Source organism: Lissotriton vulgaris, chromosome 3_1 (genome assembly GCF_964263255.1).
Source record: "Lissotriton vulgaris chromosome 3_1, aLisVul1.2, whole genome shotgun sequence".
NCBI classification, from domain to species: Eukaryota; Metazoa; Chordata; class Amphibia; order Caudata; family Salamandridae; genus Lissotriton; species Lissotriton vulgaris.
Window position 1 is genome coordinate 557,549,187 of NC_141689.1, and position 16,680 is coordinate 557,565,866.

The 16,680-nt window shown below is 46.3% G+C and overlaps 1 protein-coding gene across 2 annotated transcripts in view; it reads left to right on the top strand.

Annotated features, from left to right (window-relative positions):
* Positions 1–16,680, top strand: part of RASGRF2 (Ras protein specific guanine nucleotide releasing factor 2) — a 1,825,430-nt gene that overhangs the window by 1,011,688 nt on the left and 797,062 nt on the right. For both annotated transcript variants that reach the window (XM_086960835.1, XM_086960836.1), the window contains exon 12: positions 9,788–9,924. In XM_086960835.1, the coding sequence (XP_086816961.1) occupies positions 9,788–9,924 (137 nt within the window). The remainder of the gene's footprint in view (positions 1–9,787; positions 9,925–16,680) is intronic.

Below are 16,680 nucleotides of genomic sequence, written 5' to 3' on the forward strand. Positions count from 1 at the left end.
TAGACGACGCTATTTTCACAAATCATTCACGCATTCAAACGGAAAACCCTGAACATGCACACACAAAATCTTGGCAGGACTTTAACCAACCACAGAAATCGTCAAACTTTAATAAGAATAGACAACGCTATCTTACCCTTCACTCAAGCTCAAATAAATCTATTACTCTTTTCACAAAAAGTTTTAAAACAGGCTCACCAGGTCCCTATGCTTAATGCTACAATTTCATAGACAATCCTCGCTATTACATTTAACCAGTCACATCTAAGGTCCCTAAACTAGTGCTGTACGTCCACAACACTTTGCGATATATTCTATACCACAATTTTTGAAACAGAACAAATGCACTGTGTAACTTTTCTAGCCACACTACTCTTTTGCCGGCAAACAACCAGGAATTTTTCACACTGCAGGAACTAAACGATATATTTTAAAAGCCCTACAACAACCTGATTGGTTGCCGTCTGTCAGACCATCGAGAGGCCACCGCTTCCAAATATTATAACGTCATTTTTCATTGTTCATTGACATGAAGCGACACCGGCTTCCGCGGGTTGAAACATTATACTAAAAAGTTCTCAGTTTCCTCCAGGACTTGGCCAAACTGCCTCTGGTTGCTTCCGCGGCCTTGATAAAATTCCTTTTCGGAGCACATCCTAGCACAAAAGTCTTTGTTTGAGCTTCAGTTCATTTTCAAGAAAATGTTCTACGAAAAAGCTTCAACATGGCTGTGCTTGGCTCCTTTCAGTCAGGCTAACCAACATTCTCCAGAACTAGGCCTTAAGCCTTTCACTCGGGCTAGTATTTAAACAAACTCAAAAGAGTAATTAATTCAAGCAATGTAAACCCTTCTGTTACCCACCCTCCATTGCTAATATTTAACCCGTTAATATATGTCACCTAGCAGAAGCGCACAAATAAAGCAGCACATTTAATATCTACCATTCTTCATAATGTCCAGCAGGATTCTTCATAAATCTGAAAAGATAAAAAGATAAACAGACACAACATGGATAAACAGGCACAACATAAACAGACACATAAGCACACACAATAAAAGCACATGCCATCAATTAATCAGCCGCATTAATGTTGACAAAGACAATAGGACAAACAAAACAATATTAGTTATGTGTTACAAAACAGACTCGCAAATGCAACATGAGCACATTAACATTAATCACACGTGTAATGAAATGTAGAACTTTAATCTAGATTGATTAGTACAACAAATCATGCAATAACTCATTAATAAATTAGTTCATGTTACTAGGGATTTAATTTCACGAGCCAGAATAAAATTATTTCTGAAACTCGCTCCATCAGCACAATCAAGAGGCTGATGCACTGTCACAAAAACTGTGAAGGAATTGGTGGGGCAGAGCTGCACAGCAGACTAGAGCAGGCCAGTGTTGTGAACGAGTCCAAGATCTCGGAGCTGGCATTTTCAGCTAATTTTTATTTTTTACACATTTGTTTTCTTGCGGAAACTCAGCAGGAAAAAATAATCCTGTGCCATTTTTTGTGTTTCATTACAGACAGACACCTTGAAGCTGAATAAATGGGCTGCATTATACATTGTTATAATTTGGTAAATTCATCTTCAGGCGAAGAGGAATTGAGATATTTATGTTTCTATTAATGGCCCTAATCATGTGGCCTGTACACTTACAGTTGGAGTACTGATTGAGCACCTAAAAGGGAGAATTGAATATTAGAGAATTTTCAACAGTTTGTAAACTGTTGGCCAACCATTGCTCCTGCTGTGATCTGAAGTAAATGGTAGGGCGTCAGTTTGTCGGTCTCCGAAGCCATAGTCAACTTGACTCAGCAATCGGACGTTGGAGTTTCCAGAGCATAAACACCTGGCACTTGGGACGCTTGACTAAAGGGTTGTTCTAGGGTGTTCAGCATTAAAAATGATTTCAGATTTTGTATTTTCTGTGAAGTGGGTGGGCATTCAGTGGTCATCGAACCAGATTGTTTGGGTAGTTCAACTTCCACTGTTAATGTCTGTTCTGGCTCCTTTCAAAGAAAAGCTCTGTTTCACCCGTTGATTAATGTTGTCTAGGCATTTGGCGATTATTGTCTTATACTCCTAGTTATTTTTCAGTCGGTTGTGAATTTGGACACCCTCTGAGTCCATGTGAAGTGTATCTGCTGTCTACACTCGTGGGTGCATGTATATATGGGACACAGAGTGAGAGGTATGATGTTTCACTATTTGTTCATGCGTGGCCTATTTGAAATACCCTTACATAGACTGGTTCTTTGAGTAAGATCTATATTTGAAACAAACTCAAATTATTATCTGTGAGATTTTCTTTACAATGTAGAGACTGAGTGAGATCCTGAATTTTCCTCTTTTCCTACATGCCTTCAATAAGACAACAAAATATGACAGTCATTAATTCTTACAATTACATCTTCTTTACTATGTTTTAAGTTAGCTCATTCAACAATTCTTCAGATGGTGGCGCATGGTAAAGCATGCACGACTTTTGATGCAAGTTTTATTTTAAAAATCATCTCATTCACCTGAACATTTGCACAATAACATCGAGTGAACCACATTATCTACTTCTGACATATCAGTTCATGTGGATTATTCAAAAGTAATGCTATCGACAAAATGAATTTGTCCTCATTGTCAGATGGATCACTGATAGTTTAACTTACTACTGTGCAAAAGCAAAAGTCACCTTTCTTTAAGTTCTTCTTGAATTTCAACTCATTGCATGGGATATTATTCAAAACGCACCTTTTTATTGCAACCCAGGCCGCCATGACCCCTTTTTCAAATGAAAGTGGAATGCAGGGGTAAATAAAATGAAAGCCTGGTTATACTCCTAGGGACTCCTGCTTATGTATGCAAAAGGTATGCACACTTTGCTGAACTTCTACAATCTATAATGCCTATGCATGCAGAACTCCTACCCCAATCTTTGTCTATTACAGCTAGAGCTAGGACACAAAGACGTGACTTGGAACTTTTCACACGCTGGAGTCAGGCTAGGAGTCAGGCTAGGACGTGTAATTTCGCCATCCTCGTGTGAATTTATGTGCAGATAATTCACAAATACGAGGTTGTCCTAAACATCACTAGATGATAGAGACTTCTAACTGCAGCTTCCATACCTTTGAATTTTCCACGTGCCAGGCTGGATCTGGAAACTTTTGCTGAGCAATACCCCTTGTGCGCGACGTTGGGAGGCTCCATTCGACTCCGCATGACATCATCGGTAGCGTCGAATATGACATTGCGGTGCCTATATAGGCCCCACCCAGGCGCGCGGACGTCAGTTCTTTACTTTCCGCGCGTGTTAGGCACCAGTCCGGGAAAAGCTACCCCGCTGGTGCTTTTTGGCAGGTTTTTTCTAAACTTTTGTTGATATTTTTGGATTTGACTTCGTGTGCAAGGGATGTCTTTGAGAAATTCAGGTTTCAAACCATGCAGGACTTGTTCCCACATGATGTCGGTCACTGATCACCACCGAGTATGTCTTTGGTGTGGTGAACGCAACCATGATACGAGGTCGTGTTTGAAATGTCTGCAGATGGCCCTGAAGACCTTGAGGGAGCAAGCGATAAAGTTGTTTGCGGCCTGGCAGTCGACACCATCAAGCGAGAATCCGAGGAGGTCACGGTCCCGTTCGAAGAAGAGGAGGCTGCGGGACCGCTCACGGAGCCCTAAGTCCTCTCCCTCCCATTCGAGGTCCTCTGCACAATCGGGGAAGAGGCACAAGAAGAAGAAGAAGACTGAGCGGACTTCGGCTTCACGTCAACTGTGGCCTGTTGTTGAGAAAGGTAAGGAGCACTGACGCTCTAGGCACGGTTCTGCGGAGCCAGAGTCAACTTTGTGCTTTCCACCTTTCCGGAAGCCGGAGCAACTCCCGCTCTAATGAAAGAATTTTACGAGGCCAGGTATTACGAGGCGTATTTGAGCGGAACAACCCAGTGGGTGAGCCCTCTGCCTCCACGGGGTCGGATGGGGCCCCATCAGGTTTGACGTCATCGGCTCCGGCCACGGCGCTGGTAGGGCCTCAGGGATCCGATCCCAGATATGGATCGACGCCTGTCAAGCCAACGCGATCTTCCCCGGCCAGTCGCGGCTCGCAATTCTCGTGGGTGGGGGGGGGGGGGGTTTCGCGGGGGTTATTGCGTGGGTGTTTACCGGGGGTGTGGGTCAAATAAAAATAAAACTTATCTGACCCCGGTCCTGCCCCGCCTCTGCTCCTGGGCTGGTCCAACATTTTCCTGCTCCGGAACAGGCATGCTCCCTCCCCTCCTGTAAGCCAATCACAATGCTGCAATAGCAGAGCTGTGGTTGGTGCAGACTCCTGGCCAGCGCCTAGCCGTGCACCTGTAAGGAGGCCATTTTCTCTTTGTAGGCTGCCTCTTTGTAGGCTGCCTGCAGCCTACATAGAGAAAATGTAAAGTATGCATTCAGGGTACTCAGAGTGGTGCAAGCCACTCCTCCCGATCCACCAACCCACACACCCACCCCCGCCAGGCATATCCTCCCACCCACCCCCAACCAGTCATACCCCTGCCTTCTGCTTTCACGCAGCGCGAGAAGCAGAAAATAAAATGGTATTTAAAATACCATTTTATTTTCTGCGTCTCGCACTGCGAGAAAGCAGTGGGGCAGCGCTCCTCCGCCCTAATGGAGGAGCTGCCCCCGGCATCGAATCCGAAGTCGGTGTCTATGACGTCGCAGATGCCCATCAGTGGCTCAAGCCCCATCCTCATCCCCGATGACACAGAGCCGATTCCGACATCGACAGAACCCTGGGGTTCTATGTTGTCGCCTGAGCACTTTGTGGACGTGCTGGGCTTAGGAGAGGAATGGGAGGGGTTTGGAGACCCTCTTGAGAACCAGGATGTCTATGAGGAGTCAATGGACTGATATTGCAAACTAGGGGAAGCCAGTGCTCTGCATACTTCCCCTGACACTGGCATGCTCTCTCCGCCTTCAGTGGCTACGGAGGAGGGGGCGTCCTATGCCATAGTGGTTAAGGGGACAGCTGTCGTCCTAGCACTGGAGCTGCCCTCAGTGCAGGTCAGGACTAATCTCCTGACCGAAGTGCTTCAGCCTGGGGCTTCCACTTCTGAATCCCTATTGCCCTTTAATGAGTCACTTACGGACGTCCTTCTAGGAACATGGTCCAAGCTTAGCACAGGGGCTCCTGTGAATAGGACAAATGCACGCCACCATTGCCCAACTCCGGGTGACCCAAAGTTCCTCATCCAACACCCCACACTAGAAAGTTTTGTGGTGCAGGCCTCTACCTCCCAAGGCGCATTCCCATCTGCCGCTCCGGATAGGGAATCCAAGTGACTGGACTCATGTGGGAAGAAGATGTTTTCTTCCTCCAGTCTGCCTTGTGGGTGGTGAATACCGTGTGCTAATTGGCCATTTCTACCACTGTCTATGGGAGATGGTTGCACAGGTGCTGCCACAAGTCCCGGAGGAGGCCCGGGTTGTGCTCTCCCAAGCTGGCAAGGATGGAAGAGATGCAGTAAAATTCACTATACGGTGTGCTTTAGACACGACCGATTCGCTGGGCAGAACGATTTCAACGCTGGTGGGCCTGAGTCGCCACGCCTCACTTCGTACAACTGGCTTCTCTGGGGATGTCCAAGCTAATTTGATGGACATGCCCTTTGATGGAACCTGCCTTTTTGGGGAAAAGGGAGACTCGGCCCTGGTCAGGTTCAAGGACTCTCGAGCTACTGCTAGATCCTTAGACCTCTCCTCCACTCCTCATGGCCAGACTTCCGGGGAAGCCTCTTTCATGGCAACAGAAGGGGTTTCCAGCCAGGTCAACCCTATCCTAGCCACCGTCCTGCTCAGACCGCCCAAGACGTGCGTGGACGCAGTACATTCCATCCTCGGAATGGAGGCCAGAAGTCGTCTACCACACTGCCCCCAGCAGTCACAGCCTCCAAGCATTCCTAGGCTGATTCTGCAGGACCACACTACTACAGTGGGTGGGAGAATTCGTCATAATCTCCCCCACTGGAGATCCATAACAACAGACAAGTGGGTCAGGCAGATAATCCAGGAGGGCTATTCTCTTCCTTTCCTTTCTTTTCCTCCTGCTATTCTGCGAAGTCAGTAACGGTTGTCGGAGGATCACTTAAAGTTGCTCCAAGAGGAAGTTACAGCTCTTTTTGCCAAAGAATCTTTAGAGACGGTCCCAGTTTCAGCAGTAGGGAGTGGCTGTTATTCCCGCTACTTTCTGATTCTGAAGAAAACCAAGAAGCTTTTGACTATTTTGAATCTTCGGACTGTCAATCTCTCCCTCAAAAACGAGAAATTCAAAAATTCTCACTTTGCTCAGGTCTTGTCTGCCCTAGACCAAGGAGACTGGATGGTAGTGTTGAACCTGCAGGATGTGTATTTTCACATTCCCATCCTGCCGGGCCACAGGCGTTACTTGCAGTTCAAGGTAGGCTGGGAGCACTTTCAGTTTACTGTGCTCCCCTTCAGTCTTACCAGTGCCCCTCGGGTGTTTACCAAGGTGATGGCGGTAGTTGCAGCTCATCTGATCTGGTTAGGGGAGTCAGTCTTCCACTAACTCGATGACTGGCTGTTGAAGGCAGCTTTGCCCCAGGCAGTTGTCTCCCACCTTCAGACTTCTGTGAACCTTCTGCATTCGCTGGGGTTCTCTTTCAACATGCTGAAGTCATGCCTGACTCCTTCTCAGCTGCTCTCTTTCATCGGAGCTGTTCTGGACACAATGCATTTTGGGGCTTATCATCCCGAGCAGCGAGTCCAGGATATTCAGGTTATGATTCTGATGTTTCATCCTCTATCCTGGATGTCAGTGAGGTTGACTCTGAGGCTGTTGGGTCTCATGGCCTCATGCATCGTATTGGTGAGACACGCAAGATGGCATATGCAGGCTCTGCAGTGGGACTTGAAGTTCCAATGGGCCCAGCATCGGGGAAATCTCACTGACGTGGTTTAGATCTCAGAGGAAATTGCGAAGGATCTGCAGTGGTGGTTAACAAAATGTGATTGGGTCAACGGCAGACCTCTCTTCCTTCCCCAAACTAGATTTCACAGTTGTGACGGATGTGTCACTTCTGGGATGGGGCGGCCAAATGGGAAAGGTGGAGATCAGGGGTCATTGGTCTCCGGCGGAGAAGGGGCTCCACATAAACTTGCTCCGAGCGATTCTGTTGGCATTGAAAGCATTTCTTCCGTCTGTCAAGGGGAAGCTAGTGCTGGTGTTCCCCGACAACACCACCTTCATGTGGTACTGCAACAAGCAGGGCGGGGGGATCAAGGACCCTTTGTTGTGAGGTCCTGCGTCTCTGGTCATGGCTGGAACAGCAGGGTATATCCCTGGTGGTTCAACACCTGGCAGGTTCCCTGAACACCAGGGAAGACAATGCCTTTAGAATCACGAATGACGTCTCCAGTCAGAGTTGGTGTAAAGTCTCTTTAAGCAGTGGGGAGAACCTTGATTAGATTTGTTTGAATCTGAAGAGAATGCGCAATGTCAGCAGTACTGCGTGCTGGGGTTTCCAAGGTGGCTATCGCTCAGTGACACGTTTCATAGTGAGTGGTGCTCAGGCCTGTTGCACACCTTTCCGCCCATACCCCTCCTGCCCAGGGTTCTGAAGAAGATCAGGAGCGACTGAGCCCAAGTCATTCCGGTGGCACCGGACTGGGCAAGGAGAGTCTAGTATCCAGAACTTCTGATCATGAGTATCGATCCTCCGATCAGGCTGCCCCTTCGGGAGGATCTTCTGTCGCAGCAGCAGGGGAGGGTTCTCTGCCCGAACCTGTCAACTCAGTGCCTCCATGCGTAGAGATTGAGTTGCAACAGTTCATAGCTTTTGAACTTCCTCCTGAAGTCTGTAGCGTTATTCTGGCGCCCAGGCGGCCCTCCACTAAGACGGTTACGCCTGCTGTCGCTGAAACTTGTATTATATTGTACAGAAAGGTCTATTGACCCTCTTTCTGCTCCTCTTTCTACTGTCCTTTTATGCATTCTAACTCTTGCCCAGCAAGGCTCTCCTTTGGGAACTCTCAAGGGTTACCTCTGTGCTCTGTCTGCTTATTTACGTATGCCAGACCAGCCCTCTCTTTTTAAGTCTCCTATTGTTAATAGATTTCTGAAAGGGCTGGCTCACTTATTTCCACCCACGACCTTTATTATGCCACAGTGAGACCTTAATTTGATCCTCACTTATCTGATGTGCGCTCCTTTCGAAGCCTTTGCATAATTGACCCCTCCGGCTGTTGTCCATCAAAACAGCCTTCTTGGTGGCGATTACATCGGCCCAGAGGATGAGTGAATAACAGGCATTATCCAGCACGCCTCCTTATCCTATGTCCTTTCCGGACAAGGTGGTGCTTCGCACCAGGACATCATTCTTACCAAAGGTGGCGACCCATTCCATCTGGGTCGGTCCATTACTTTGCCAACCGTCTTTGCTCCCCCACATCCCTCTAAGGAAGAGTAGCGTCTGCACCGACTGGACCCAAAAAGAGTGTGTCGTTTTACCTTGATCGCAAAAAAGAGTTCCGGGTGGAAGACCAACTTCTTGGGGGGTATGTGGGAGCAAAGAAGGGAAGGGAAGTGCAGAAAAGGAGCATCTCTCGCTGCGTCATTTTCTGCATTAAAATTTGTTATGCCTTGGCGAAGAGGCAGCCCCCTGAGGGATTAAGAGCCCACTCCACCAGGGGAAAGGCTGTGACAACGGCCTTGGCTTTGGTGTCCCAGTCCAAAACATCTGCCAGGCAGCAACGTGGGCATCATTGCACAGGTTCGCAAAACATTATTGCCTTGATGGTCAAGTGCGAAGGAATGGGCATTTGCCCATTCAGTCCTGCAAGACTTCTTAATTTCGATCATGAGTCCCCAACCCACCGCCGGAATGGTATGGCTTGGGTATCTGATACAAAGGTAAAGAATCTGCAGCCAGAAGTCTCTATCAGATGAACAAGTTACTTACTTTTGGTAACACATTATCTGGTATAGACTCTATCTAGCTGCAGATTCTTTACATCCCCACCCATGCCTCCCCGCTTTGCGGACTGATGTGGTAGGACTAAAGTTGTTTTTTTTCCCTTTCATGGCCCTAGTTTTGCACACATCAAAGTCAGTTTCTTCATGGGTCTGCGCTTCTGGCATGGAAAATACGAAAAGTACTGATGTCCATGTACCTGGGTGGCACCTAAATAGGCACTACAACGTCATAACTGATGCTCCTGATGACGTCACGCAGAGCCGAATGGAGCCACCTGACGTGGCGCACAAGGTATATTGCTCAGCAAAAATTTCCGGATCCAGCCTGATGCCTCGGAAATTCAAAGGTAAGGAATATGCAGCAAGATAGAGTCTCTACAAGATAATGCATTACTGAAGGTAAGTAACTTGTCCAATATTAACTTGAAGGAATACAATTTTCTGTATCTCATGATGGGCTTGGAACACCAATTGTTTTCTGCAGCTGAAAAACTGAGCTAAGTTCCTACTGTTCCAGCTGTGAAGTTACAAAAAAAATCTCCTTAAGGCAAAACTCATCAGTATTTTTCATTAATCAGCTGGTGGGAGGCATTCACTGCAGATTGCAAAGATCATTACCCTGTAAATTGCCAAAGTGAGATTAAGTTGTTACAGAATCAGTGATACAGCATCTGTTAATATTTTCAAATACGTACGTCGTGATTGGCTGGGCCACCTGACAAGTGCTTGTATTCTACAATTCTGCTGATAAGGCTCTCTTCAGATTTTGATTGTATGATTTTTTGATTGCTTTTTAGAAAAAGGTTCGGTGCACGTGTTCGGACATCTAGATTTTAAGATTGTGGTAGAAGCCGCTGACGTGCCTCCATTCACTGTGGTGCTCCTGGCTCCATCTCGGCAGGAAAAAGCTGCGTGGACCAGCGACATAAGTCAGGTAATGGACTCTAACAGAGGTACTGCAAATAGATACATCGGCAATTGCTCAATGTGTTTTAGTGTAGGCCAGTGGCAGGAATGAACAGAATTATGCCAGTTAGAGTGACCAACTGACAAGGGTGCAAATTCAGGACAGCAAGTTTAAAAATTCAGGACAAAGGGTCAAAATTCAGGACAAAAATTCTGGACAGAAGTTCAAAATTCAGGACAAATCTTAGGGACAAAAGGTAAGTTTTACAGACACACCTGAGGAAGGTGCACAATAGTATAAAAGTAAGTAAATAGACAACCACTTAAGTACAAGTCAAAATAAGTTTATATTAGGTTGTGACAATCATGCTCTTCAAGGCTTTTTGGTGTGCGTGTAACTTTGAGCAACTCTGCAGGTCTGTTTGTGATATTTCATATGATAATAATCTATTTATTTGGTTACTGCACTGGGTTGTCCAGTCTGATATTTTGTTTACAACTCATGGTCCTGAGCAGGCATGTTTGGTGAGAGAAGTGGTCAGGAAGATCTGCTTGGATAGACTTTGTTACTAGCATCCCATATCGGAGTGTCATTGTGAGATGTAAAGCAGTAAGCATATGTGAACTAAAGCGAGGACTGCTGTGATAAACCCACTATAGGGAACGCATCATGGGTGTTTTAGTAAGTTGAACTTAAAATATGGAATCTGACTTTGCTTACGGGGGCTTCGCAGAGAGTTGCACTAGCTGACGGAAGTCACAAAGGTGCGTCTCCCTGCAGCTTTCTTAAAGAAGGTACTGTTGATACACTATTGCGTAGTTTATTTTTAATGCTTTGCCTATTGCTACAAACACAATATATATATACCAAGCACAGCTCATGGCACTATGAAGCTCTCCCTAAAACATTTACAAGTAAAATAAAACATGCAAACACTTACAATTACAAGTGTAACATTCAAGTAGCAGTTAGGTGTCACTCAGAATGTCATATGCATGATGTACAGATCCCACACATAAGCACACAGCAAATACAGAATAGTAACACTTAGGCAAGGGAGTAACCATACCATTTAAATACCTCCCACTTTGAACTAAAGCTTTTATGACACCAAGAAAGCAAAGTAAGCCACCAGATCCCTCTGCAGAAGAGCTCTCGTGTCCAAGGATCTAGCCATTCATCCTTCCATCAATCCCTTGATATCAACCATTTCAAATTAGCATTCTATCATTTATTATTTTCTTTCATCCATCATTCAGCCTTTCACCATTCAATCTGTCCTTCCATCTGTATTTCCATCCATAGCCAAACCTTTTCAACCATTTGCAATCATATCCATCATCTATCCTTCCATCCATCATTTCACTCATCCATCCCTCCATCCATCCCTTTCACCCAATCCATCCTTTCACTCATCCATCCAGTCTTCCACCCATCCATCCATTCACTCATCCATCCATCCATCCATCCATCCATCCATCCATCCATCCATCCATCCATCCATCCATCCATCCATCCATCCATCCATCCATCCATCCATCCACCCTTTCACCCAAGCCATCCTTTCGCTCATCCATCCACTCTTCCACTCATCCATCCGTTCACTCATTCATACAACCATTTACCCTTCACCCATCCTTTCACTTACTCATCTATCCACCCACACAATCATCCGTCCACCCATTCCATTCAACTTTTCACTCATCCATACATCCTTTCTTCCAGCACTCCACCCTCCCTTTCACTCATGTATGCATTCTTTCACTCATCCATCTTTACATTCTTCTTTTCATTCATCAAGGTACCCATTCGCTCATCCATTATGCCAACCATTCATCCATGCTTTCACTCATCCATCCATCAATCCATCCTCCCTTCTCTCTCCATTCCCCTTTCACTTAGACACCCATCCACCCACTCATCCATTTACTCATCCACTCATGAATCCATCCATTGACCCTATCCCTCACCCATCCTTTTACTCAACCATCCATCCTTTCTCTCAACCATCCACCCTTTCACTCATCTAGCCACGCTTTTGCTCATCCATCCATCCATTCATTCACCCTTTCACTTATCAATTCATCAGTCCAGCCATAATTTCTCTCATCCATTCTCCCACTCACTCACCCATCATTCACCCTTTCACTCATCCATCCAACCTTTTACTGATCCATCCACCGTTTTTCCCATCCATCTACCCTTCCACCCATACATCCATCTATTTACCCTCATCCATCCACTCATGCATCCATCCATTCTCTCATTATCCACCCATTAATCCTTTCACTCATCCATTCATCCTTTCACTAATCCATCCAGCCATTTACCCATTTCATCACTTATTTACTCACCCACCTTTTCACATTAATTATTGGCTGAGCCTTTGTCTACTGAGTTTCAGACCGAAGACGCCCATAAAGAACTTCACTCTTGCTGTAGTTTCTAAAGCAAGGGGTGGGGTGGGAAGGAGGCTTCACTATGCCCCTACACATAGGCAATCTGAAAACTTGGAATTCATGAGTCATGCATGATGCACAGCGCCAGGACGTGAGGTGACTGTGACATGGTGTTGTTTCCAGGGCTTTAATTTGGATGAAAAAACTGGGGGTCTCTCCAAGGGGCGTGTCTGATGTAATTAAGGGCTTGGCTTAAAACACCTAAGGTAAAAATATGTACTGAGCATAATGTGCCACCCAACTGGAATTTTGCTGTTTCTATCATTGCATCCAGTAACATTAGACCTACAACAAGCCATGACTATTGGCTTTGTTAATGGATGTTAGTTGCATAAAATAAATACAAAAGCAGCAACTATGGCTTCTTTGTATATAATTTAAAAAATGCTTCAGCTCTGAAATGATGCGACTGTGTAAGAACCATAACCTCTTTTTTTTAACTTCTTTCCCCGGCTTCTTTTCATGAACTGGCAAATAGCAGCATGGGCATTTTTGTACATTTGTTTTGTAACGTTCTTCTATCTAACCCTAACAGATAGCCTGCCCTAGACCAGGGCAGGAGGAGGCCCACCACATGCTGTAACAACACAAACTAGCCCATTTTCATTCTGTATTTGGCAATCAGCCACATGCAGAATGACAGTGGGCAGGGTGGGGCTGCTCTTGGGCTCGAGGATGAGTGCTAGGCGGTGCCATCAGGGAGCTGAGGCCCCTCGCGGGGAACAGCTCTGCTCCCTGCAAGGCCCAAAATTACGGACAAAAGACGTCCGTAAAAGGGATCATCACGGGAAATTGACGTGAGGTCCAAATTACGGATGGTCTGTGAAATTTACAGCCGGTTGGTCACCCTAGTGCCAGTGCGATTAGGTCCACTCAGTCTGTTTTGTCTTGACCGTTTGCTCAAAGGCAGAACTCCGAGACAGCAGAGGTGGGTGCAAAGTTTCCTTCCTACAGCCCCCACATATTCTAGAACAAAAAGGAGTTCCCTGCCCTCATTGCCTTGAGCCGGGATAAGCATGAAACTTGACATTTAATTCATAGCTTGTGCAGACCAAGATCTTATGTTATCTTATAAAATGTATTGAGCGTGTAGCTGTCTCAGAAACGGCACTTCCCAGCGCTAATCCAGAAACAAAACAAACACAGCAGACTGCTTGAGAGAGAGGATCCTAATCAGAGAAAAGCCAGGTCTTCAAAGTTTTCCTGAAGTGCAAATTAATCTGGACGTTCTTGATGGCTAGAGGAAGCGCATTGCAGACAGCTAGGGCCTTTGCACGAAATGAGCGGGCTCCCCCTCTTACTTGACATGGGAAACCAGATTGAGATCAGCCTAACACAGAGGAAGGGATTTCTGCGGCAAGACAGAGTCTAATCAGCACTGAAGAGAGCAGCCCTGCCTATCTCGAACGGCTGCAGAGATGCCTAACTGTGCCGCCTCTGGCAACAGCAATGCAGCGGGCACCCAGAGAGTGAATGCCTCTGTTGTAACTACAGCAGGGAGGCTCCGCAGACAGAGCCTTTACCGGATGGCACCTTTGTTCACTGTCAGCAGCCTCCCGTATGAGCCTGCAGATGCGGGGTGTACAGACTGCAATAGCCCTCCTTTACCCGAGTGTTTTTTTTTTTTCGTCACTCTGTTCCCAGCACTGTGAGTGGCGTCGGTCCTCGGAGTAGTGCCCGTCTCCCTGAGTGTGGCACCTATTGTTGCTCTTAGCTGCACCGCTGCATTTGGCTCCGCTTCTGCCTTTGTGTTGTATATGTGTGTGTCTATCTGACTGTTTGTTTATGGGTTGACACCCACCCGGCACTTAATAAATCAGGTGGGAGCTATAGTGATGTACGGACTCGAGCCCTCCTCGACACTAGCTTGTGCTGCCAATTTTCTGCCCTCACATATTACGCAATTGTTTTTAAAGCGTCAGCTTGTGACTAAGGGCCACACTGAACAGTTGCATATCAATCAATCAATCAGAGCATTTTTAGAGGGCACTACTCACCCTTGAGGGGCTAAGGGGGGTAAGTGGGTGCTGCTACTGCTCGAACAGCCAGGTATGGAGAAGTCTCCTGAAGGTCAGCAGGTCCTGGTCTGTCGCAGGTGGATGGGGATGGTGTTCCATGTCTTGACTGCGAGGTGGGAGAATGATCTGTTGCCGGTGGTCGTTCTGTGGACGCGTGGAACGATGGCGAAGTCAGAGGAGCAAAGCTGGCAATTCGGGCTGTAGCAGGTGAGTCGTTTGTTGGGCGTTGTGGAGTGCTTTGTGAGCATAGGTGAGGAGCTTGAAGGTGATCCTCTCGTTGACGGGGAGCCAGTGCAGGTCTCTCAGGTGGGCAGTGATGTGGCTGTGGATGACGAGGATAAGGCATGCAGAGGCGTTCTGTATGCGTTGAAGTCTTTTGGGTAGTTTGGCCGTCGTTCCCTCATAGAGGGCATTGCCGTAGTCCAGCCTGTTACTGACAAGGGCCTGGGTGACCGTTCTTCTAGTTCTGGTGGGGATCCATCTGTAAATCTTGCGAAGCATGCAGAGGGTGTTGAAGCAGGAGGAGGAGACAGCGTTAATTTGCTGGGTCATTGATAGTGATGAGTCCAGAATGAACCCCAGGTTGTATGGCTGGCATTAGAGTGCACACCTATGACTCAAAAAGGTGAAATTCTAAAGTTTTGGGCTCCTTGCGACTGGAACTGGCCTGTTAGCACCAAAATCTTGCCACCAGTGCCGAGCGCCAACGCGAAGCTCCAGTAAACCGACTCGGTGCTCTACAGTGAGCGCCAGCGATGACTGGCAGTGAGAGATTTACAATTCACATTACAGCATCGACAACCCGTGGTGACTGCCAGCACAAACACCCAGAAACTGTCCGATACATCCGATATAAACTTTGCGCTACAGCAACGACTGCCTGTGATGCCTGGCCTGCTCCTCCTGCTACAGCGACAGCCATCCACAATACTCTCACTGCACCTCGCAGCCTCCTTCACTTCGAACAGAATTCATTGTGCTGGACTTTAGAAGGTAACTTTTTCAGAGGGAATAACCTGTTCCCTGTATCCAGCCCAGTCTCCATCGCCATCGGCCTGTACTTGTGACTTTCACTTGGTCTTGCAAGACCAGATAACCACAAGATGCGATATGCTCCCATTGGGTGCAGGGTCAAGACTGATTTGCATATGGCTGGAATGGAATGGTGAGCAAAAAAACGATGGATTTAGGCCCAGATCTCTGTACTGGGGTGAATGTATGACATTGTTCTGCATTCTGTCCATCAATTGTTCTTTTTGCATTTGTCACCCCGAGTGGGACAGATATGCCCAGACGTGGGTCCTGTGCTCTCCATGCCACTGGAGTCAAGCTATCCTGGCTGATGAGGGCTGAAAGCCTGAAACCAGTCCTAGGATGCTTGTTTCCAGTCCAGGGAGGACCTGGCCTGCCAGGTCGGGCTGGACTGTTCCCATTGGGCATAGGGTGAAGACTGATTTGCATATGGCTGGGTCCAAACTGGAATGGCATGGTAAGCAAAAAAACTATGGATTTAGGCCCAGATCTCTGTACTGGGGTGAATGTATGACATTGTTCTGCATTCTGTCCATCAATTGTTCTTTTTGCAATTGGCTTTTAGACACTATACTTAACTCAAATCTTTGAAAATGCATATCTCTGGCTCTACTGATTTGATTTATGTTTTAGTGTCAAATCATTTATTACATTTTACTCTATTTTTCTACATTAGTGTGGGGGTGTTTCTTGTGTTTTGTTTTACTGTGTGAGTGCTGCATACATACTTTACACATTGCCTCTAAGTTAAGTATGACTGCTTTTGTGCCATGCTACGAGAGGGCTAAGCACAGGTTCATTTAGTGACATTTTGGGATTCACCCTGACAGGGATTGTGGTTGTTGCTTGAGAAAGGTTAACATCCCACTCAACCAATAACCCAATTTCTCACATCTTACTGTAGAATTAATAATTACTTTATTCCAACAGGGACACAATATGTCAGAAAGTCCAACATATTTCCTAGTAATTCATTTGTTCTCCTCCAAACATGATAAATTCAGAGTAGGAATGCTCCAAAGTACTCGAAAAGTGCATTAAGTATTGAACTATAGGGTTGTTTAAGGGTATCCCCTTCAGAATTGCTTTTCAATATATGGATCTTTAAACAATGTGTTTGAAAAACGGTGCTGGAAAACGTGCTATTTGGTGGCAGTTATTATTATTATTATGTATTTTCCTGGAATAATGTTCCACATACCTGCATTGGAAAGAGTCAGCTCACTTGCTTTCTTCTTTAATGCTATGCCCTAGAAATTGTTGTCATTTTTTTT